Source organism: Erinaceus europaeus, chromosome 18 (genome assembly GCF_950295315.1).
Source record: "Erinaceus europaeus chromosome 18, mEriEur2.1, whole genome shotgun sequence".
NCBI classification, from domain to species: Eukaryota; Metazoa; Chordata; class Mammalia; order Eulipotyphla; family Erinaceidae; genus Erinaceus; species Erinaceus europaeus.
In genome coordinates, this window is record NC_080179.1 from 67,918,028 (window position 1) to 67,942,782 (window position 24,755).

Here is a 24,755-nt window from a genome sequence, read left to right on the forward strand (position 1 = left end):
ACTCAACATGATTTTTTCAAGGTCCATCCAAGATCGGCTGAAAACGGTGAAGTCACCATTTTTTACAGCTGAGTAGTATTCCATTGTGTATATAGACCACAACTTGCTCAGCCACTCATCTGTTGTTGGACACCTGGGTTGCTTCCAGGTTTTGGCTATTACGAATTGTGCTGCCAAGAACAGATGTGTACACAGATCTTTTTGGATGGATGTGTTGGGTTCCTTAGGATATATCCCCAGGAGGGGAATTGCAGGGTCATAGGGTAGGTCCATTTCTAGCCTTCTGAGAGTTCTCCAGACTGTTCTCCACAGAGGTTGGACCAATTGACATTCCCACCAGCAGTGCAGGAGGGTTCCTTTGACCCCACACCCTCTCCAGCATTTGCTGCTGTTACCTTTTCTGATGTATGACATTCTCACAGGAGTGAAGTGATATCTCATTGTTGTCTTGATTTGCATTTCTCTGACAATGAGAGACTTGGAGCATTTTTTCATGTGTTTCTCGGCCTTTTGGATCTCTTCTGTGGTGAATATTCTGTCCAAGTCTTCCCCTCATTTTTGGATGGGGTTATTTGTTGTCTTGTTGTTGAGTCTGGCAAGCTCTTTATATATGTTGGTTATTAAACTCTTCTCTGATGTATGGCATGTAAAGATCTTCTCCCATTCTGGGAGAAGATCTCATATTCCCATTTTTTGTAGTGTTTTGATCATAAAGGGATGTTGTCTTTTGTCAAAGGCTTTCTCTGCATCTATTGATATGACCATGTGGTCTTTGGTTTTGCTTTTGTTGATGTGGTGAATCACATTGATTGATTTACGTATATTAAACCAACCTTGCATGCCTGGGATAAACCCCACTTGGTCATGATGGACAATCGTTTTGATATACTGCTGTATCCGGTTGGCTAGAATTTTGTTCAGTATTTTTGCATCTATGTTCATCAGAGATATTGGTCTGTAGTTTTCTTTTTTGGTTGTGTCCCTGTCTGCTTTTGGTATCAGGGTGATGTTGGCTTCATAGGAGCTGGCAGGGAGTATTCCAGTGTCTTCAGTCTTCTGGAAGACTTTTGGTTTGGGTAGTGGTTTCTTTTGCTGTGAAGAAGCTTTTTAATTTGATGTAGTCCCATAGGTTTATACTTGCCTTAGTCTTCCTTGTAATTGGATTCGTTTCATTGAAAATGTCTTTAAAATTTATACGGAAAGAGGTTCTGCCAATATTTTCCTCTAAGTATCTGATAGTTTCTGGTCTAACATCCAAGTCCTTGATCCACTTGGAATTTACTTTTGTATTTGGTGAAATACAGTGATTCAGTTTCATTCTTCTGCATGTTTCAACCCATTGTTTCCAACACCATTTGTTGAAGAGACTCTGCTTTCCCCACTTAATAGTCTCGGCCCCTTTGTCAAAGATTAGATGTCCATAGGTGTGGGGCCTCATTTCTGGGCTCTCAATTCTATTCCACTGGTCAGTGTGTCTGTTCATGTTCCAGTATCAAGCAGTTTTGATGACAATGGCCCTATAATACAGTTTGAGATCTGGGAGTGTGATGCCTCCGGTTCTGTTCTTTTTTCTCAAGATTGTTTTGGCAATTCTAGGTCTTTTCTGGTTGCAGATAAACATTTGTAGCATTTTTTCTATTCTCCTAAAAAATGTGCTTGGGATCTTGATGGGGATAGCATTAAATTTGTAGATGGCTCTGGGTAATATATTCATTCTGATGATGTTAATTCTTCCAACCCATGAACATGGAATATCTTTCCACTTCTTTGTGTCTTTTTCAGTTTCTTTGAGTAGTGACTCATAATTTTCAGTATACAAGTCTTTCACTTCTTTGGTTAGGTTTACTCCTAGATATTTTATTGTTTTTGTTGCTATAGAAAAAGGAACTGATTTCTGGATTTCAATTTCTTCTAACTTAGTGTTTGCATAGAGGAATGCCACTGACTTTTGAATGTTAATTTTGTAGCCTGACACCTTACTGTATTGCCTGATGATTTCCAAAAGCTTCTTTCTGGATTCCTTAGGTTTTTCCATGTATACTATCATGTCATCTGCAAATAAGGAGAGTATGACTTCTTCTCTTCCAATCTGTATGCCTTTAATTCCTTGCTCCTGCCTGATTGCTATGGCAAGAACTTCCAACACTATGTTGAATAGTAATGGTGATAGTGGGCAGCCCTGTCTAGTACCTGATCTGAGGGGAAATGCTTCCAGTTTTTCACCATTGAGTATGATGTTGGCTGTAGGTTTGCTATATATAGACTCCACTATCTTGAGGAATTTTCCGTCTATTCCCATTTTTTGTAGTGTTTTGATCATAAAGGGATGTTGTATTTTGTCAAAGGCTTTCTCTGCATCTATTGATATGATATTGATATGTGGTTTTTGGTCTTGCTTTTGTTGATGTGGTGGATCACATTGATTGATTTACGTATATTAAACCAACCTTGCATGCCTGGGATAAACCCCACTTGGTCATGATGGACAATCTTTTTGATACACTGCTGTATCCGGTTGGCTAGAATTTTGTTCAATATTTTTGCATCTATGTTCATCAGAGATATTGGTCTGTAGTTTTCTTTTTTGGTTGTGTCCCTGTCTGCTTTTGGTATCAGGGTGATGTTGGCTTCATAGAAGCTGGCAGGGAGTAGTCCAGTGTCTTCAATCTTCTGGAAGACTTTTAAAAGTAGTGGTATTAGTTCTTCTTTGAAAGTTTTGTAGAATTCATTTGTAAAACCATCTGGTCCAGGACTTGTATTTTTGGGAAGATTTTTGATAACTGTTTCAATTTCATTAGCTGTGATGGGCCTGTTCATGTTATCCACTTCTTCTTTACTTAGTTTTGGAAGTTGGTAGGTATCTAGGAAATCATTCGTTTCTTCCAGGTTCTCTAGCTTGGTGGCATATAGTTGTTCATAGAAGCCTCGCATGATATGTTGAATTTCTGCAGTGCCTGTTGTGATATCTCCTCTTTCATTTACTATCCAATTTATTTGGGTCTTCTCCCTTTTGTGTTTTGTGAGTCTGGCTAAAGGTTTGTTGATTTTGTTTACTCTTTCGAAGAACCAACATTTACTTTCATTGATCTTTTGTATGGTTTTCCTATTCTCAATGTTATTTATTTCTGCCCTAACTTTAGTGATTTCTGTCCTTCTGGTTGCTTTAGGATTCCTTTGTTGTTCTTCTTCTAGGTCTTTAAGATGTGCAATCAGGCTGTTTATTTGTGCCTTTTCTTGTTTCCTAATGTGTGCTGGTATAGCTATGAACTTCCCTCTTAGGACTGCTTTAGCTGTGTCCCAAATATTTTGATAGCTTGTGTCTTCATTTTCATTGAACTCTCGAAACATTTTGATTTCTTCCTTGATTTCCTCTTTGACCCAGAAGTTGTTAAGAAGTGTACTGTTGAGCTTCCACATTTTGGGACTGTTAGTAATCTTTTGTTGATTGTTAAGTGTTAGTTTAATTCCACTGTGGTCTGAGAAGATGCTTGGGATGATTTCAGTGCTCTTGAATTGGCTGATGCTGTCTTTGTGGCCTAACATATGGTCTATCCTTGAGAATGATCCATGTGGATTTGAGTAAAATGTGTATTCCAGTTTCTTGGGATGAATGACTCTGAAAATGTCCAATAGTTCTAGTTTATCTATCTCTTCATTTAGCTCCCTTATGTCTTTACTGATTTTCTTCCTGGATGATCTGTCAAGTTGGGAGAGTGGGGTGTTGAAGTCCCCTACTATGATTGTGTTACTGTTAATATATTGCTGTAGCTCTTTCAGTAGAAGTTTGATGTATTTAGATGGCTTCTCATTGGGTGCATAGATATTAATAATTGTTAAGTCCTCTTGATTGATCCTCTGAGCATTAAGTAGTGTCCATTCCTATCTTTTTTAATCTTATCTATTTTAAAGTTTATCATGTCAGATAGGAGCTGTTCCTGCCCTTTTTTGTGGGCCATTGGCTTGTATAATAGTTTTCCATCCTTTCACTTTAAGTCTGTGTTTGTCTTGTTGAGTTAGGTGAGTTTCCTGTAGACAACATATTGTTGGGTTGTGTTTTCTGATCCATCTTCCTACTCTGTGTCTTTTAATAGGTGAATTCAGGCCATTGACATTTATTGATATCAAAGATTGAAGATACTTTAACGCCATTCTTGTAGAGTTTTAGAGTGTTTTGATATATGTCCTATTTGTGGTGGTCTGGTTGTTTATCGGAGACCTTTCAGAACTTCTTTCAGGGCAGGCTTGGTGATGGCTGCTTCTTCAACTGTTCCTTGTCTTAGAAGGTTTTGATGCTTCAATCTAGTCTGAATGACAGTCTAGCAGGATATAGTATTCTTGGCTGAAAGCCTTTCTCATTGAGCACTCGATAGATATCTTGCCATTCTCTTCTGGCCTGTAGTGTTTGTATGGAGAAGTCTGCTGCTAATCTTATGGGTTTTCCTTTGTAGGTGACTCTTTGATTTTCTCTTGCAGCCTTGAGGATCCTTTCTTTATCCTTATTCCTTTCCATTCTAAGTATGACATGTCTTGGTGTCTTTAGGTCTGGGTTAATTCTGTTTGGGACCCTCTGGGCTTGTTGAATCTTTATGTCTTTGGTGTTGTCTAGACTAGAGAAATTTTCAGCTATTATGGCCTGGAGAATGCTTTCTTCCTCTCCTTCTCTTTCTTCCTCTGGTAAGCCAATAATGCGTATATTGTTTCTTTTGAAGTCATACCATAGGACTCTGTTGTTGTTTTCAGCATCTCTTAATCTCTTTTTGAGATCTCTTACTTCTTTTTTAGTTGTCTCTAATTCATCCTCAATCTTGCCAATTCTGTCTTCAGCCTCATAGATTCTATTCTCTTTGCCTTCTACTGCTTTCTGGAGTTCATCTATTTTGTTGCCCTGCTCTGATACTGTTTTAGCTTGGTCAGCTAGTTGCCTTCTTAGCTCAGCGATTTCAGCTTTCAGCTCTCTAATAACCATGAGATAATTAGAATTTTCTTCCATATTCTCATTTGTTGTTCCTGCATTTCTGATTACAATTTTTTCAAATTCTTTACTCACTCCTGTTAATATTTCCTTAGCTAATGTTTGGATGTTGAACTCGTTGTTTTGTGCTTCACCCTCTGGAGGACTTTTAGCTGGACTCTTGTCCTGGTTTGAGTCTCCAGTATTTTTTCTTGTTGTTTTAACCATTTTATATATTATGTTATGAGTTCCTTTTATCAGTACTTTTCAAATTATTGATCACTATTGCCTGGATTGACTTCTGTCTAAGTAATTTAATTAAAGGTTTTACTGTGGTGGAAGTTAACAGTTTTTTCAATCCCTGAGTTGGAGCTCAGTGGTGTAAAAGCCTCTTTTTGTTCTTTTTTCTTCCCTGTAGGCTATGGGAGCCTGAGGGCTTTTAAACTATCAATAGGCTTCTTAGCTTAATCACTGACTCCTGACCATGAGATAAAGCAGGGTGTGGCAGAGATAATCCAGTGGTTATGCAAAGAGACTTTCACAGCCCCTCAGCTATGCCACCGAGGTATAGGTCTTCTCCTGAGTTTCCCGGTTAGATCTCTGTCCCCTGGTGTCCCTCCCTGTTGCTGCTCCAGATTCTGAGGGTAGTAGCAATGGAGACTCAGAGTTGCACTTGGTGAGTCTCTGGGGAGTCCTCTCCTCCCTTCAGCTGTCCCCTTGTTGGTTGAGCAGACTGGAGGTGGTGTCTCCACTGATAAACTGCTGAACTGTTAGCAGTCACTTAATCTCTCATTAGGCCCCTCTCTCCTCTCTGTCACCAGCCACGCGTGTTTGTACTCACGGGTGATTTACTGGGTTCCTGTGGTCATTCTAGTCCTGTCTTGTTTCGGTCCGGGTGGTCTCCTTTGGTATTCCTAGTTGATCCGGGAGAGGAGAGGAGAGAGGAGAGGAGAGGAGAGCGACCTTCCACCTTCTGCATCTCACAGTGGCCTTGGGTCCATACTGCCAGAGGGATAAAGAATAGGAAAGCTATCAGGGGAGGGGATTTAATACAGATTTCTGATGGTGGGAATTGCATGGAGTTGTACCTCTCTTATCCTCTGGTTTTGTCAGTGTTTCCTTTTTATAAATTAAAAAAAAAAAAATTTAAATGGTGACTTAACCTTTAACCCATCTTGCATGGAGCTTGAAGGAATCATGTTAAGTGAGATAAGCAGAAACAGAAGGATGGATATGGGATGATCTTACTCATAGACAAGTTGAAAAACAAGATCAGAAGGTAAAACACTAAATAGAACTTGGACTGGAATTGTGTATTGCACAATTGTAAAGGATTCTGGGATTGGGGGGAGGGGCTCAGGTCCTGGAACATGATGGCAGAGGAGGACTTAGAGGAGGTTGAATTGTTATGTGGAAATGTTACACATGTACAAACTATTATATTTTATTGTCAACTGTAAACCATTAATCTAGAAATTAAAAAAAAAAGATGTCCATAGGTGTAGGGGCTTATTTCATGGCTCTCAATTCTATGCCACTGATCAGTGTGTCTATTTTTGTTCCAGTTTAGGCCTGTTATCACTATGTATCACTTTGATTACAATGGCCCTATAATAAATTTTGAGATCTAGGAAAGTGATGCCTTCAGTTCTGTTCTTTTTATCTCATGATTGTTTTGGTGATTTTAGGTATTTTCTGGCTCCAGAAAAACTTTTGTAGCTATTGTTCTAGTCTCTTAACATTTAATGGGACCATGATGGAGACTGTATTAAGTTTGTATATGGCTCTGGGTAGAATTGTCATTTTGATGATGTTAGTTCTTCTATTTCATGAACATGGGCTGTCTTTCTCTGTTTTCTTGAATAGTGACTCAGTTTTCAGTATACAGATCTTTAACTTCTTTTATTAAGTTTATTCCTAAATATGTTACTGATTTTGTTGTTATAGTGAATGGGGCTGATTCCGGATTTCTTCATCTGATTTAGTGTTTGCATAAAGGAATGCCACCAACTTTTGTATATTAATTTTGTTGTCTGACATCTTACTATATTGCTTGATAATTTATAGGAGCTTCCTGCTGGATTCTTTAGACTTTTCTATGTGTACTATCATATCATCTGCAAATAGTGACAGTTTAACAACTTCTCTTCCAATCTGCATCCCTTCAGTTTCATTCTCTTGCCTAGTTGCTATGGCTAGAACTTCCAACACTGTGTTGAATAGGAATGGTGATAATGGGCAGCCCTGTCTAGTACCTGATCTAACTGGGAATGCTTTCACTTTCTCACCATTGAGTATATGACGTTGGGTATAAGTTTGCTGTATATGGATTCCACTAGGTTAAGGAACTTTCCATCTATCCCCATTTTCTTTTGTAGTGTTGTGATCAAGATGGGATGTTGGCCTTCGTCAAAAGTTTTCTTTGCATCTATTGAGATAATAATGTGGTCTTGATTTTTTTGCTTGATTGATGTGGTGGATCACATTGATTGATATACATATATTGAATCATACATCCCCGAGATAAACTACACTTGATATAATCTTTTTGATTTATTGCTGTAGCCGGTTGCCTTGAATTTTTATTTTTATTTATTTTTTATTTTTTTATTTAAGAAAGGATTAGTGAACAAAAGCATAAGGTAGGAGGGGTACAACTCCACACAATTCCCACCACCCAATCCCCATAACCCACCCCCTCCCATGGTAGCTTTCCCATTCTCTATCCCTCTGGGAGCATGGACCCAGGGTCGTTGAGGGTTGCAGAAGGTAGAAGGTCTGGCTTCTGTAATTGCTTCCCCGCTGAACATGGGCGTTGACTGGTCGGTCCATACTCCCAGTCTGCCTCTCTCTTTCCCTAGTAGGGTGGGTCTCTGGGGAAACTGAGCTCCAGGACACGTTGGTGGGGTCTTCAATCCAGGGAAGCCTAGCCAGCATCCTGGTGGCATCTGGAACCTGGTGATTGAAGAGAGAGTTAACATATGAAGCCAAACAATTTGTTGAGCAATCATGGATCCCAAGCTTGGAATAGTGGAGAGGAAGTGTTAGGGAGGTACTCACTGCAAACTCTAGTGTAATCCTGCTTTCAGGTATATATTTTGCAGTAGTTTATGGATACGTGTGCACATAAGCTCTCTCTCACAGAAACTGGTGTATATCTAGGTTATGTGACTTTGTTAGAAAGTGAACTACCTGAGATGAAATTAGAGTGTACTATTAAAGGAAAGGTCTCACCCGAGTAATGAAGCTGAAGGGTTGTCATTCCACACGTGAAGTCTCTGGATACAGTCTGAGGTGAAGCATGTTGAGATGGCAATCGTTGCGTTGGTTAGGTTGTGATCGGCGGATGCAATATTATTTGGTTTGGATTGGGAGATGCATACGGGAAAGTGGGCCCTATCCAAGGGTTCCAGGACTGGGGGAAGTAGGGGCTCTATAGTGAAGATGTGAGGTTCCTGCTGTCTTAGGGTTCAAAAAGACAATCAATAGTTAATATTATCATCACATTATTTGTTAATTGGGTTAACTTTGATTGCCTTGAATTTTGTTCAATATTTTAGCATCTGTGTTCATCAGAGATACTTGTCTGTATGTGTGCATGTGTGCGTGTGTACGTGTGTGCGTGTGTGTGTGTGTGTTCCCTTCCGTGTGCCCTCCCTGTCTGCTTTTGGTATTGGTGATACTAACTTCATAGAAGGTGGGAGTATTTCTGTGTTTGCAGTGTTTCGGAAGAGCTTAAAAGGTATAAGTATTAAGTCTTCCTTGAAAGTTGGGTGGAGTTCATTTGTAAAACCATCTATCTGGGCCTGGTGTGCATAGCAGCACAATTTGTAGTAGCCAAAACCTGGAAGCAACCCAAGATGCCCAACAACAGATGAGTGGCTGAGTAAGTTGTATTTATACACAATAGAGTACCACTCAGCTATTAAAAATAGTGAATTTATCTTCTTCACCTCATCTTGGGTGGAGCTTGAAGGAATCATGTTAAGTGAGATAAGCCAGAAAGAGGATGAATATGGGATGATCTCACTGATTGACAGAAGCTGAAAAATAAGAACAGGAGGGAAACCACAAAGTAGAAGTACTGTATTTTACTGTCAACTGTACACCATTAATCCCCCATAAAGAAAAAATAATACATCAGCAAAAAACAAAATAAAACAACAAACATCTGGCCCTGGGCTTTAGTGTTGGGAAAGTTATTAATAATCGTCTCAGTTTCTTTGACTGATTGCCCTGTCAAGTATTCTAGTTTCTCTTGGTTCACATTATTTTATATTTTAAAAATGTCGTCTGCTCTTGCTGCCTTTTGTGTGCTCTTGAATTTTTTTAAGGCAATTTAGTTGTATACTTTATAAAATTCATTTTTGAGGTTACCTTGGTATACAAGACTAGATGTTTTCCACATCTTTCAAAATGACACTGTACCACACCAACCACCAAAGGGTCAGTGTCCCTTTAACAGAGTCTCCTGTACCCCTTCAATTCATATCCTGGTCTCCTCACCTCATCCCCACCACCGCCATACAAACTTCAAGCCCCCTTTGCAATCTGTGTCCATAGATTTATCTTCATTGAACTTTGCTTATTTTCCTTGCTTTGTTTACCTCATGGGTGAGGACTTTCTATGTTTTTATTTTATGTAAGTCCCTTTTGTATTTCTTGTAGGGCTTATTTAGTGGTAAATAATTCCTTTAGCTATTGTTTGGCTGAAAGCTGTTAATCACTTTTTTTTTTTCCCTCCAGGGTTATTGGTGGGCTCGGTGCCTCACCATGGATCCACTGCTCCTGGAGGCCATTTTTTCCTCCTTTTGTTGACCTTGTTGTTGTAGCCTCGTTGTGGCTATTATTATTGCCATTGTTGATGTTGTTTGTTGTTGGATAGGACAGAGAGAAATGGAGAGAGGAGGGGAAGACAGAGGGGGAGAGAAAGATAGACACCTGCAGACCTGCTTCACCGCCTGTGAAGCGAGACTCCCCTGCAGGTGGGGAGCCGGGGGCTGGAACCGGGATCCTTATGCTGGCCCTTGAGCTTTGCGCCACCGCCCGACCCCCTAATCACTTCTTCAAACCTAATTTATAGCCTAATAGATATAGTATTCTTGAGTAGAGATATATCATCATCATCTCCCTCTCCCCCCCCCCCCCCCCCCCCCCCCCCCCCGTTAGAAGCCTTGAATATATCCCAACAGTCCTTTTTAACCTTTCGGGTTTCAGGTGAAAAAAAAGAGCTGAGACTCTTAGTGCGATTTTCCTTATAAACAACTCTTTTGTTTCCTTCTAGCAACCTTCAGAATTTGTTTTGTCTTTGACCTTTGCCATTTTAGTTATTTTGTGCCTCGGTGAGCGGACACGTGGTGCTGGATTCATATTCTAGAACTCCTGCTTATAAATCGAGTGCTGTAGCCATGGTGCCACCTTCCAGGGCATAGCATTTTTCTTACATATATATATCCATTTGCCTTGGATTGGAAAGTCAGTAGAGGCGTAGCCCAATCTTTTGTAAATTTTATACACTAATAATAATATAATGGTGTTAAGACACTTTCTTTTTAAGTAGATTTTTTTTTTTTTGGCAATAGTCCTGTTTATTGGCACTCTGTATAGAAGAATCTGCTTTTGAAGAGTAGACTAAGCTGGGTTTGTCTAATTCTACTTTTCTAGCCAGTTGTTTCAAAATTCCTATCACCTGTTTTGTTTTTTTTAATTTATCTTTATTTATTGGGTAGAGACAGCCAGAAATCTCGAGGGAAGGGGAGGGAGAGAGACAGAGACACCTGCAGCCCTGCTTCACCACTCGGAAAGCTTTCCCCCTACAGGTGGGGACTGGGGACTTGAACCGAGGTCCTTGTGCACTGTAACATGTTCATTCAACCAGGTGTACCACCACCTGGCCCCTCATCTGGTTTTCTACAGGACAGGTTGTCTTAGTTTTTCTCTTCCTTTTATGTAGTGATCCAAAGCTTTCTCTTGATTTTGAGACTGCAGAATTTTGCTACACTTGCTTTGTATTGATTATTCATTTCTAATGCTCAAAGCCATAGCGGCTTTATAAATTTCATAGTTCTGTATTAGTAAACTTACTAAAGGAGGGAGAGTACATAAATAAATGCATCTAGTCTGCTGTCTTTAATTGTGGATTACATGTGTATTTTAAAGATACTGGTGAGTTAATTCTTGGCTTCCTAGTCAGTCTAATTCATTAATAAAAGCTAAAACTGAAGTTGAGAAATAATCTTGGCAGGGAGGCATACAATTAGGAGTAAAATTTCTAAGCTGCTGTCTTTCACTAATGTTGCTTGAGTCTTATTTGTCTTCTAAAGGGGTGGGTGGGGGGAAATCTGCCTTGTATTCTAAATGCATATTGGTCCTAAAAGTCTTATTTAATATTTTAATTTCTTTGAAGAAGTTCTCTTACCTTCCAAAATAAGTGGTTTGACTAATCAAGAAGAAGCTTACTTACTAGGTTGAGCAGATTATGTCTTCCACATTAAAATCCTTAATGGCAGAGTCTGTCATTCCCTCTTTTTCTCAGTGATAAGAATAGTATCTGGTATCTACTTGGTGTCCTAAAGTATGTTGAAAATAAGAGTATTGAGATGTAATTTTTGATCTGTGCATTGCAGCATAGCCATTGCTGTTCTAGATGAGGAAAATAAATCACAGAAGGCCTTTTCAATGTGATGTGATTTAAAATTTTAAAAAGCAAGCAGTATAGCTATTTAGGAATTGTAAGGGGATGTTGTGTGACTAAACTAAGGGGCTGAAGAAGAGGGATGTAGGAGATAAGGTCAGCAAAATGTCTAACCTTATAAATCTCTAACTTTTAATCTGAATATGAAAGAGGTCTCTTGGGGAGTAAGAGCTAATTTGTCTGCAAATGTAAAGCTGCTTGGTAGAAATGGTCACTGTGGGTCAAGGGAGGAAGTACACAGTAAGCAGAGGGGAAAAGGAAAATTCCTGTAATCTGGGTATGTTATTTCTTTAACCTTTGGAAGAAAACCATTTTCTGCCCTAATGGTATTGCAGTCTGTTGAACATAGCTTTTTTTTTTTTTTTTTTTTTTTTTTTGCATTATTCAGAACTTTGAATATAAGTTATTTAAATGTGGAAATACTCAAAATCTATGTTTTTTTTTTTTCTTTCTGTTACTAGTATATCTTTGTCATGTGGTATTATGACAGATACCTTAATTTAGCAAACAAGGGATCATTCTTGTGTTGATATTAAATTTTTAATTTTTTTGAGAGTTCTACTTTCTAAGTTGTAATCATCTACAGTGATGTCAATAGAAGGACAACTATGAAGGGCAAGAGTATTTTTTATTGATTCTTAATATGCCTTTTGATCTATTATATATTATAGTACATTTTAAATAGAACTGTGCACTGAATTGAACATTATTACAACAACTTATGCTGCCTACTTTGTGTTTTCCAGGAACATCATTTGCAGCGAGCTATTTCAGCACAGCAAGTGTTTAGAGAAAAAAAAGAGAGTATGGTCATTCCAGTTCCTGAGGCAGAGAGCAACGTCAACTATTACAATCGCTTGTACAAAGGAGAGTTTAAGCAGCCCAAACAGTTCATTCACATTCAGCGTAAGTTTGTTAATTCATTGTCTTCTGTTTGTAAGTTAAATTTATCAAAATCCTTTTGTGTTCTTTTAATTTTTCAGTTCATACGCACTGTCTACTAGGAATGTAAACCATTACAAAATAAAGTCTTTAAATGCTTACCTATGAAGTTTACAATAATTTTGAATGTTAGTTATATTTGGAACATTTGCTGTTTGTGTAATAATGTGACATTTGTACTTTTATTGTATAACTAAAAGATGGTGGATTACTGTACCCCTATAAAATTTATTGTTAATGGTATAGTGAAGGTAGTGCTGATTAAGGGTCTTTTGAATTTTGTAGAATTAGATTCTACACCTGCCTCCATCTAACTTTGCTCAAATTTTACCACCTAATATATCCATTTTTTTCTCTCCATTGTTATTATTGAGACAGTCACCATCTCTTACCTTATAACTTTTTCTGTAATCTGTTTTATTTACTGTCTTCCAGCTCTAATCCTTACCCTCTTCTAGCATAGCGTATCTTCTGCACTAAATCCATGGGTACCTGAGTGATCTTCTTGAATTGTTTGTCTGATAAAATCCTATTGTGGTACTTTATGTCTGTAGTATGAATTTTTAGCTTATCCAACAGACCTGTGTTATTGTCTTAATATCTTATTTGGTTGTATTTTAAAAAATAAATAAGGTAGGTAGTTTGTTAAAATAGAGATTCTCAGGCTTGTTTCAGGCCTGTCTGAGAATCTCTGGAATGTGACCTGATATTAAGTATATTTTAAAAGCTCCCTAGATGAAATCTGAAATACCTCCAGATTTAAGACTGGTTTTCATTGATTCTAACTTTTTTTTTTTTTTTTTTCAATTTGTCATCATGGAAATAAGATGGTACTTGCACCTTAGTCTAGTTTATCAAAAGAGAATTTGAAATTGTTTTTGCTAATAAGCATATGAGGATGCTATCAATCTGAAACTGTTTTGGAATTTTCTGTTCTATTTTGTTGTGTTTGTTATTGGACCACATCGGTAGCTTTAATTCAGGCAGTAGACATGCTTGGAGTTTAGTTCTCATGGAACTTTCCCCTCCATCCTTCCACCCAAGGGCAAATTAGCAAGCACCGATGTTCCTGTTGTTCCCATCTGTGTGACTAGTCTATTTCTTTATTGTTTACTGTTGGCGTTCTTTTAGTCCTATGGCTTTACTTTCAAGATTGTTTTATTTCATGAGTGAGACAAAGAACAAAAACAAACCAGCAAAAAAAAATGAGAATCAAGGTTGGAGGGTTGGAGGCAGAGAGATCCCTTCGCATTACTCAGCTGTAGCTTTCACTGGTGACAGGGATTGAACCTGGGACTTGAGGAGCAGTCTGGTGCACCATTACTGCATTGTCTCCCCAGTCCAACCACGGAACCGTATGCAGGTGTGCTCTAACTTCTTACTAGACCCTAGTATAAATCCTTGCTTCCTTTCTGGTGGGCCATATAGTAATAATGCACATTGTAATGATGGTGGTTTAGATTTGACTCAGTGCAGTAATGACCACATCTTTAGTTCAAGCGCAGTGTCCTTTTTGTGGTCTGCCCCCTGCCTACTCCTTTAGTGCCTCATTTCCTATTGCTGTCTCTTAACTTTCTGTACCAGGCTTAGAGGCTAACGTGAAATTATCCATATTTGCTTGTTATTTCACATTCCCTATTTCCCTTTTATATGCTATTCAAATTTTCTCCCCCTTATAAATTCACTGAAGACTCCCTTATGAAGCCTACTCTGACTTTTCTCATTCTCTCTCTCTCCTCTGTTTTTAAAAGAAGTATCTTGTATGTATCTCTGGGCAATGATTTGTAATCCATCCTTTTCCTCACTGTAGACTGAGTTCCTGGAGGACAGGGAATTTTTTGTTTTTCTTTGTACTTTTAGAATAAAGTGCATGGCTTTAGCTAATTTATTGAGTGACTTTGAAAATTTCAAGAGAACACACTTGTGAAAAATACTTATTTGATCATTTCCTTTATGTTCTTTAATTTTGTGACCCTCCAGTTTGTGGAGTTTCTTTTATCTTTGTATCAGGAAGGCTATTGCTATTCATAATAGAATATATATTGTAATGGGAGAGAGCTAGAGATACACACACTGCTCATCTCTGGCTTATGTTAGTGCAAGAGATTGAACCAGGGACCTTGGAGTCTTAGGCATGAAAGTCTTTTTTGTATAACCATCATGCCACCACCCCCACCACATAATGGGACTTTTTTTTTTTTTTTTTTTTTTGCCTCCAGGGTTCTCGCTAGGGTTCGGTGCCTGCACTACGAATCCACTGCTTCTGGAGGCCATTTTTCCCATTTTTATTGCCCTTGTTGTTGTTATTGTTGTTACTGTTGTTATTGGATAGGACAGAGAGAAATCTAGAGAGAAGGGGAGAGAAAAACACCTGCAGACTTGTTTCACCACTTGGAAAGCGACCCCCTCCAGGTGGGGAGCCTGGGGCACAAACTGGGATCCTTACACTGGTATTTTGTGCTTAACCTGCTGCTCTACTGCCCGCCCCCCTTTAAAATCTTTTTAACCAGGGCACTGCTCAGCTCTGGCTTACGGTGGTATGGGGGATTGATGTGGGAACAGAGGATTCATATTGCTGGCAGTGAGCACCAGTGATAACCCTGGTGTGTGTGTGTGTGTGTGTGTGTGTGTGTGTCTTTGTCTTTGTATCTGCTGAACTTCACTATTTCCAATGACTTCTTTTTCTTTATTTTTCTCTTTATTGATAGAAAGTGAAAGACAGAGAGCTAGAAATGGAGAGTAAGGGAGACATCTGAAGCAGTTCTCCACCACCTGTGAGACTCCCCACTGGTGAGAATTAAGGACTTGAGCCCAGGCCTTGTACACGGTAGCGCCTGTACTCCATCAGGTGAGCCGACGCCCAGCCCCTTGTTTTTTCTTCTTCTTCTTCTTCTATTATTTAATTATTTATTTAAGAAAGCAGACATTAACAAAACCGAAGGATAAGAGGGGTACAACTCCACACAATTCCCACCACCCGATCTCCATATCCCATCCAGCCCCTTCCTTGTTTGTTCTTTTAATGTCAGGATAGCCGAGCAGCTGACTCATTTGTAAAAAACCACTGAAGGAAACCAATGATAAAACTGGATATAACCTAATTTAGGGGTCAGACCTGTCACATACAGTAAACATTAATCTCGGGTTTTTTTTTCCTTTCATTTTATTTTGTTTATATATTAATAATAGAACATTAACAGTTTCATTTTTTCTTAGTCTATCAGCATATCTGTTTTACATACCATAGTATACAGTATCATAATATATGTAGAGACTGCTTTCCCAAAATTCTAAGCCCTAAGAATGTACATGTGATTTATGTGTACTGTTATATTCCTCAGTATACTTAAAGCTGGCTTCTCAATTAGATAAAGAAGCCACTTGTCAAGTTTACGTGGGGGAGAGAAGAAACATTTTTTATGTATTCATTGTAAAGTGGATCCGTGTATTCCATTAGGTTTTGAACAAGAAAAAGATGCTTGCCTAACATACTTCAATATCATTACCTTTGTGGTTCCCTAAGTTATGATAATTTACCCCCTTGCCCTAGTGGGGCAAATAATTTCTTTTTCTTTTCATTTTTTTTTTTTTTTTTTTACCAGAGCACTACTCAGCTCTGGCTTATGGAACCTGGAGCCTCAGGCATAAGAGTATTTTTGCATAACCATAATGCTGTCTACCCCTGCCCAGCAAATAAGTTTTGATAGGAGATTATAATGAAAAGTGTGACTTTTAAAGTAGTAAATCTTTTGGTGAAAAGATTTATAAGAAAACATTTTATTAAAATGTTGCAGTGTTAAGAACACTTGCCAGGAGCCAGGCAGTGGTGCTGCTGGTTAAGTACACACACTACAGCAGTCGAGGACATGGACCTCACCTGCAGGGGGAAATCTTCACGAGTGATGAAGTAGAACTGCAGGTGTCTCTCTGTCTCTACCCAAGAATAAATAAAATAAAGAACACTCCAGGTGAAGCTAGAGCCAAGGTTGGGAAGTTCATAGAAAGGTAATACAGGAACAGTGGAAAAGTCTAGGCCTTACGGGCAGCCCACTTAAGGACCCCCCTATCTTCTCAAGGCTATGCTGAACTCTTTCCCTCGGATAAGTCTGTCTGGGTATGCCATATGGCAGATAATGGTAAAGCATTATCTGGGTAGTTACCTACTAACCCAGGAGGGAGGAGAAAGGCAGAAAATATTAAATAGCAGGTTTTTTTGGGAAAAGCAAAATAATCATTTGATGGTCTGAGGCAGAGAAAAAGAAGTCTGCACACAAAATCGGTATGTGTTTTATGTTCACAGTTTCCGAAAAATAAAAAGAATTTGTAGGGCCTTGGTGGTGCACACCCAGTAGAGCCTACCTGTTACAGTGCATAAGGAGCGAGGTTCAAGCCTCTCAACTCCACCTGCAGAGAGGAAGCTTCACGAGTGGTGAGGCGGTGCTATCTATAGGTGTTTCTCTGGCTCTCAAGTCTCTCCTGTTCTTTTTTCCCTCTCAATTTCTCTGTCTCTATTAAAAATAAATATAAATAACACAAAAAGAATTTGAGGTGTCATTGAGTACAGTGGAATACATTAAGACCATGGTTTTAAAGGTCAGGGAGAAAATTAAGACAGGATTGTAAGAGGTAGATTTGATGCAGGGTGGTACACAGTTTAGATATAATATGACTGAATAGAACAACAAAAACAGAAGCTTGTTTCTAAGCTGTACCCTTTAGTCCATGTTTCCTGACACAGAGGCACTTAGAACTTGCCTGTGGGGTCACAAAAAATAATGTGATGTAAGCTAGCTCACCTGGTTTTGCTGGTAGGAGTCACTAGAAATAGGCCTTTTAACATATTCATCTAGTAACTGGCATCTCTGTGGAAAATTCTTCACTGATGCCACATGACCCTTTCAGTATCTTCTTAACGTCCATTAAGGACCAACTGAATTTCACATATGCTTGCTTTCTGAAAATTTCAACAGAAGATAAGATTTTTTTTTTTTAATCCACGGTTGTGGGTAAAAGGCATAATAAAATTAACACTCACACAGGTGCTGGCTGGTGGTGGCACATTTGGTTGAACACACATGTTAAAATTAACACTCACGGTTGCTAGGTCTAGGTCCTCTTAGTATATTTTATATATAAAGCTAAATCACTCCTCAAAGAAACCTTATAAGCCAGGCTTTGACCTGTCTCCCCTTTAAAGAAAGAGTGTATGAGAAGTTCAAAGTAATGCTAACAAGCATGAGTCAGAATGCAAACCCAGGCCATCTAGCTACAATGTGTCTATTTATGATGGTGTACTACTACTCTGTTGCGACTAACTGTTATAAAATGCCAGTGCCAACAGAGTGGGTTGTCAGGAAAGTCACGATACATTTTTGCATAGAAAAATATGATGTGATTTTTCCAACAGCCCAGTACATTAAATGGAAAATGTTACCATTCAAGTGTAGTTAATAAAGAATGGATGTCAAGGATTCCCATTCTGATTTCTTCTTTCTGATGGATAAAGTGCTAGGTAGAGGATAGGTTGTGCGCTGGTAAGAAGGAGAGCCCTGGACTTGAAAGGTGATGCTCATACCCATTGCATTCTTTTAGTGAAATCTGCAGCTAAGTGCTCTGCTTGGTAGGCTAAATGGACTGCCTAGACTGTGATCAAATGAACTTTCTTTTCTCCATCTGTTTACAAAATCAAGCCCTTTAAATGATTATGAACAGTATTGTCCAGAGGAGACTGAAGTGAATATTAAATAATAGTTTCTGAAATTACTGAAAAAATAATTTCCTCACTGGGGCTGGAAAGAAAGCCTAATGGTTGTGCAAAAGATTTCATGCCTGAGGTTGTGAGGTTCAAGATTCAATCCCTGGAACCACCATAAGCCAGAGCTGAACAGTGGTTTGGGGTTGTGTGAATGTACCTTTTACCTCTGTATCTCTCTCATTAAAATATTTTAATAAAAAATGACTCTCACCGACATTTGTCAGTAAAGTAACCAGAGTTACAGGCATTTAAAACAATCCATAGGATTAAATAAAGCTACTTCCCACACACACCTAAATTGGACCTTGTTATAAAATAGTTGTGGGCCAGCCAAATAGCTCACTCGGATAGCGTGCTGTACCATGCGTGCAGTGCTGCAGCAAGTCTAGACCCCACTGCACCAGGGAACCTTCCATGCTTGGTGCCTCTCTCCTCTCTGCCCCAGTCTTAAATGAAGATGGTTTCTCATCACTGACTTATTTTTGATTGTCGAATGAAACTACAAATATAAGACTTGAGTGCTGGTTTTGTTTGGCTTTTGAGAAGTTGAGGTTTATATTCTTTTTAATTTTTTTGTCTTTTAGTATTTATTCCCTTTTGTTGCTCTTGTTTTATTGTTGTAGTTGTTGTTGTTGTTGGATAGGACAGAGAGAAATGGAGAGGGGAGGGGAAGACAGAGGAGGAGAGAAAGATAGACACATGCAGACCTGCTTCACCACTGCCTGTGAAGCAACTCCCCTGCAGGTGGGGAGCCGTGGGCTCGAACTGAGATCCTTATGCCGGTCCTTGCGTTTTGTGCCACGTGAGCTTAACCCACAGTGCTACCGCCCGACTCCCTGAGGTTTATATTCTACAGCGAAAAATAAAATGTTCATTGCTGATTTTTTTTTTTTTTTATTGCCACTAGGGTTATCTCTGGGGTTCGGTGCCAACACAATGAACCCATGGTTCCCAGAGCCATTTTTTTCTTTTTCTTTTTCTTTTTCTTTTTCTTTTTTTTTAATTTGACAAGACAGAGGGAAATTGAGATGGGAGAAGGAGAGAGAAAGACACTTGCAGACCTGCTTCATGACTCATGAAGTGTCCCCCCTGCAGGTGGGGAGTGGGGGCTCGAATCCAGGCCCTTGTGCACGGTGATATGTGCACTTAACCAGGTGCGCCACTGCCCAGCTCCCCTAGAAAATAATCTCAAATAGGAAAAAACAGTAATGAAAGCTGTATTTTCTTCCCTATTTTCTCCTCAAATTTGAATTATACTTTGATTCAGACTTTTTTTTTTTTTTGTATTTGTGACTTTGACTATTTTAGGTCACTCTCATGGAGTAAGAATTTCTCTGTGTCATTAAAATTTTTAAGGTATTTTTGTGTAGTGCCAGCCAGGACCTCATGAACGTGCAATTTCTTTTTATTTCAGATAGAAATATAGACAGCTATAACTTTTTGAAAGTTGCAAAATGTTATAGGGAATTTGTTTTATCACCATCAGTTAGAATATCTAACAATATAATGCTGAGGTTTTTGTATTTGCACTTTAACAGAAAGCTTTGTACCCGGATTATTTATTATGCTAGTTAAAATGTCTACATAACAGTAAATACTATTAAATACTAATTTGCATTAATAAAATATGAAATTGCATTTTGTAGAAAACAGGCTTTTAGGTTTTTAAATTTGTTATTTTTAAAAGCAAGTTTAGATTTGCAGGAAAAAACAAGCAGATGGTTTTCATAACACACACACACACACTTTCCCCATCTAATTATTTTTACATTAGTGTGGTGCATTCATTACGATTAATGAGGTAGGTACCTTATTATTGACTAAATCCCATGGTTTAATTTTTGTCTTTGTGTCCCCCTCCCCCCCTTTTAAAGCCAGAGTGTTGCTTCTAGGGAGGAGGGGTTTTGAACCTGGGACTAGGGAGCTTCAGGCATGAAAGTCTCTTTGCATAACCATTATGCTATCTGCTCCCGCCCTGTATTTTTTTTTTTAAGAGAGAGAGATACATAGTAGAAGAATGTGATTATGGGTTTTTTTAAAAAAAATCTTTTTATTTATTATTGGATAAAGACAAAGAAATTAAGAGAGGATGAGGGGCCAGAGAGTGGGGAGAATCAAGAAGACACTTACCCCTGCTTCACCATTTTTGCAGCTTCCCCCCTGCAGGTAGAGACCAGGGGCTTGATCCTGGCGTCCCTGTGCACTGTAATGTGTGCTCTTAATCAGGCACGCCACCACCTGGCCCTCAAGGGATGCGTTTATGTTTAAGAGTAAAACTCTAGCTACAAATGTCATCCCTTCTTCCTGGGGCACTTCATCGCTTTATATTCTAATTAACTGTAGTACTTTATTAAGCAGTTACTTAATAGCAAGCAATATTTTTTATCTCTGGCCACTTTGCCTCTGTTCCTAGTAGTATCTGATGTAATAATTTAAAAATTGAAATACGTATACCTTTTCAAATATGTTGGAATACAGAAATGAATCCTTGAGAACATCTGTAATAGGTTAGCTACCTTTTAGAACTGACTGGAATTTTTGTTAGATTATATATAGGAGATAGGATCTGAGAAAGCTGTCCTTACAAGAAGATTCCTGCTTTTTTTTTAATATATATTTTTTTAAAGATTTTATTTATTTATTAATGAGGAAGCTAGGTGAAGAGAGAAAGAACCAGGCATCACTCTGGCACATGTGCTGCTGGGAATCGAACTCAGGACCTCATGCTTGAGAGTCCAAAGCTTTATCACTGTGCCACCTCCCGGACCACAGTTTCCTACTTTTTATTTTGATGTGATTTTAAGTAAAATTTTAAAGTTTGGCCTAATTTCCATTTAATGGAATACTTGCAAGAGTAGTATAAGTAGTCCTATATGCCCCTCTTCATGATTCACTTAAATGTTAATATTTAATATTTTCTTTCTCTTTTTTTCTCTCTCCTCACTCCCACATATACCCTGTCACTTTCCCTCTCCTCCACATTATTTTTGTTCTGAACCTTCTAACCAGAGTTAGAGATGTCATGCTCCCTTATCTCTGAACTCTTCAGTGTTTCTTAAAAACACATTCTCTTACATAATTACAGCAACTATCAAAGTAAATGATCACTGTTAACTGTGCTGTTATATAACCTGTTTATCTCATTCCTATTTTTAATAACAGTTCTGTATTACCCTCACATTGAAGGAAAACCCCAATTGATGCTTTTTTTGTATCATTTTTTTTGTTGTTCCCTTTTCAGGCTACTCTTAGGTCTTTTTGTGCTTTATTGAAATTTTTAAGTACAGGTAAATTACATTATAGAATGCTCCTCAATTTAGGATTGCCTAATTGTCATGACTGTATTCAGGTTTAAAAAAAGTTTTTTTATTTGGGGCCTGAGCTGTGTGGCTCAAGTTCAGTGGTTAAGTGCACACATTATCATGTGCAAGGACCTGCATTATGCAAGAAGAATTTCATGCCTGAGGCACCAGAGTTGCCAGGTTCAATCCTCAGCACCACCATCAGTCAGAGCTGAGCAGTGCGCTAGAAAAGAAAAAAAGGGGGGGGGGGGAGAAGGAAGGAAGGCAAGGGAAGGTGAGGGGAGGGAGGAAAGGAAAGGAAGGGAAGGGAAGGAAGAAGAGAGAAAGAAGGGGGGCAGGCAGTGGCACAGCTGGTAAGCATACACATTATCAGGTACAGGGACCTGGGTTCAAGCTCCTGCTTCTCACCTGCAGGGGGAAGCTTCACAAGTATTGAAGCAAGTACTGTAGGTGTCTGTCTGTCTCCCTCTGTCTACTCCAAAATTCTCTCTAATCCTATTAAAGGGAGGTGGGGTGGGGGGAGGCTGCTGGATTGGTGGATTTCTCATGCAGTCACTGAGCCCTATCAATTGCCCTGTTTTATTTATTCAGTAAAAATAGAAGGGTTTTTCATTCTTACCTATTTTAACATTGCTAGGGCGGTATTGCTCCAGGCCTACTTTTCCAAATATAGAGAGTGCAAAGCACCAGCCCCAAGGCTAGTGCGAGCGTAGTAAGTACCTCCAGTACCTCCACGTGATACACCCAAGGCTTGAGCCTGGGCCGTGTGCGCGGCAAAGCAGACTCACTCCCGCATGAGCAGCCTCACTGGCCCCTTTTCCTTCCCTCTGCCCCTCTTTAATTTTTTTCTTTTCTTTTAAATAATAACACATTTTCTGTCAATAATTTTGTTGACTTATTTTTAAAATTTATTTCTATTGTAGCATTTCATAACATTATATAGGATCAGGTACACATCACTGACAATCAGCATGCGTGTATCTCCATCGTTCTAATATATGGTGTTTGTCTTTCTCCGTCTGATTTATTTAACTTAGTGTAATAAATACCCTCTGGGTCCATCCATGTTGTCATAAATGGCAGGATTTCACAATTCTTTATTAGCTGAAGAGGATTCTATTGGTTATTTATAAACTACACTGTCTTTATCCATTGGTTAATTGGTGGGCATTTGTTTCCAGTTAATCTTTTTCTTTGCAGAGCTATGCATATGTGCAATTTCACTTCCAGACTTTTTGTTTGTTTGTTTGTTTGCCATCAGGGTTATGGCTGGGGCTTGGTGCCGGCATTGCTTCTGGTGGCCACTTCCCTACCTCCCTGCCTGTTTTTTTTTTTTTTTTAATTTTTTATTTAAGAAAGGATTAATGAACAAAAACATAAGGTAGGAGGGGTACAACTCCACACAATTCCCACCACCCAATCTCCATAACCCACCCCCTCCCCTGATAGCTTTCCCATTCTCTAGCCCTCTGGGAGCATGGACCCAGGGTCGTTGAGGGTTGCAGAAGGTGGAAGGTCTGGCTTCTGTAATTGCTTCCCCGCTGAACATGGGCGTTGACTGGTCGGTCCATACTCCCAGTCTGCCTCTCTCTTTCCCTAGTAAGGTGTGTCTCTGGGGAAGCTGAGCTCCAGGACACATTGGTGGGGTGTTCAGTCCAGGGAAGCCTGGCCAGCATCCTGGTGGCATCTGGAACCTGGTGATTGAAAAGAGAGTTAACATATGAAGCCAAACAATTTGTTGAGCAATCATGGATCCCAAGCTTGGAATAGTGGAGAGGAAGTGTTAGGGAGGTACTCACTGCACACTCTAGTGCACTTCCCACTCTAGTGGGAATGAGACAGTATTCCCTTGTATCTTTGTTTTGTAATATTCTGATTGTAAGTGATGTTGAACATCTTTTCATATGCTTGTAGACTCTTGATATGGAGAAGTATATGTTTAAATACTCTGCTTTTTTTAAAAAAAAAGTCTGTTTTTGCTTTTGTTGTCTGTGCCCTCTTAATAAAACAAACAACAGCAACTAAACACCAGGGCTTATTTACAGGAGAGAAAGAAAGCACTGCTCTGTCATGCAGCGCCAAAGACTAAACCCAGGACAAGCTACTACATGCTAGCAATGTGCTCTTAACAGAAAGCCACCTTCCCTGCTGCTGTTGTCTCTGTGGTGTTTTTTTATTTGTTTTTTGGTTCTCTGTTCCACTGACATGTAGAGCATGTATGTCATTCTTTATGCTGCTATTTTTTTCATACTGGTTTTATGATTTTATTTTTGTAGGTTGTAGTAACGCTTGAAATTTGAAATGTACACTTCTAAATGAGAGACTTTATACCCCCTCAGTAAAGCTGGACTTTGGGGGAAAAAAAGAAACAAGATGAAATATTGTTTAGCAAAATCTCTTTAGTAAAGGAAGCTATTCATTACTTTCTTATTTATATTTTATATGTTTGCTTTTGTCGGATTAGGATTTCTAGTTTCAGTCTTTCTGATATCTCTTATATTTTAGCTTTATTTTCTTGTCCACTCAGTATTTTATTAACATTAAAATAAATCTGTTAGTAAGAATTCTGGTATTTCTGAAATACCTCACCATTTGGTGGATTATGGAACTATGTTTTCTTTTTATTATTTATATAGTAGTAGAATGTGTTTTCTTAAGCAGTTGATATATACTTGTAAGCTTAGTTTATAGTGACCCGGAATATTTTGTTACTCAGTACTAGAGAATGAACTCTGGGCTCTGTGCATGTATGTAGCTGTCTGGGTCAAACTTTTGCTTTTTCTTTTTTAACTAAGAGGAGAAATTCCTGAAAACTGCCCTGGTGCTGTCCGTGTTGCTGTCTATGGTGCTGCCATATAGTACTAGAACCTGAACTTCACCCCGGGTAGAGTGTGTTCTCTAGTGAGTGAGCTTTTTTCCAGATGCCAGATTTTTTTTTAACTTAAACAAATAAACAATCAAAAAACAAAAATGAGGAGCAGGGCAATATCTCAGCAGTAGATCACAGGCTTTGCATGCATTCCAGGCTCAATCCCTGATCTCTGATTCAGCTGAACAAAAAGACATGGGAGATGGATTACTTTGGGTGGTATGGAAAGTGACTTCTTACTC

General features: G+C 38.8%; 1 protein-coding gene across 3 annotated transcripts in view; it reads left to right on the forward strand.

Annotated features, from left to right (window-relative positions):
- Positions 1-24,755, forward strand: part of EPC2 (enhancer of polycomb homolog 2) — a 126,771-nt gene that overhangs the window by 27,040 nt on the left and 74,976 nt on the right. For all 3 annotated transcript variants that reach the window (XM_060178094.1, XM_007522234.2, XM_060178095.1), the window contains exon 2: positions 12,392-12,551. In XM_060178094.1, coding sequence (XP_060034077.1) covers positions 12,392-12,551 — 160 coding nt within the window. The remainder of the gene's footprint in view (positions 1-12,391; positions 12,552-24,755) is intronic.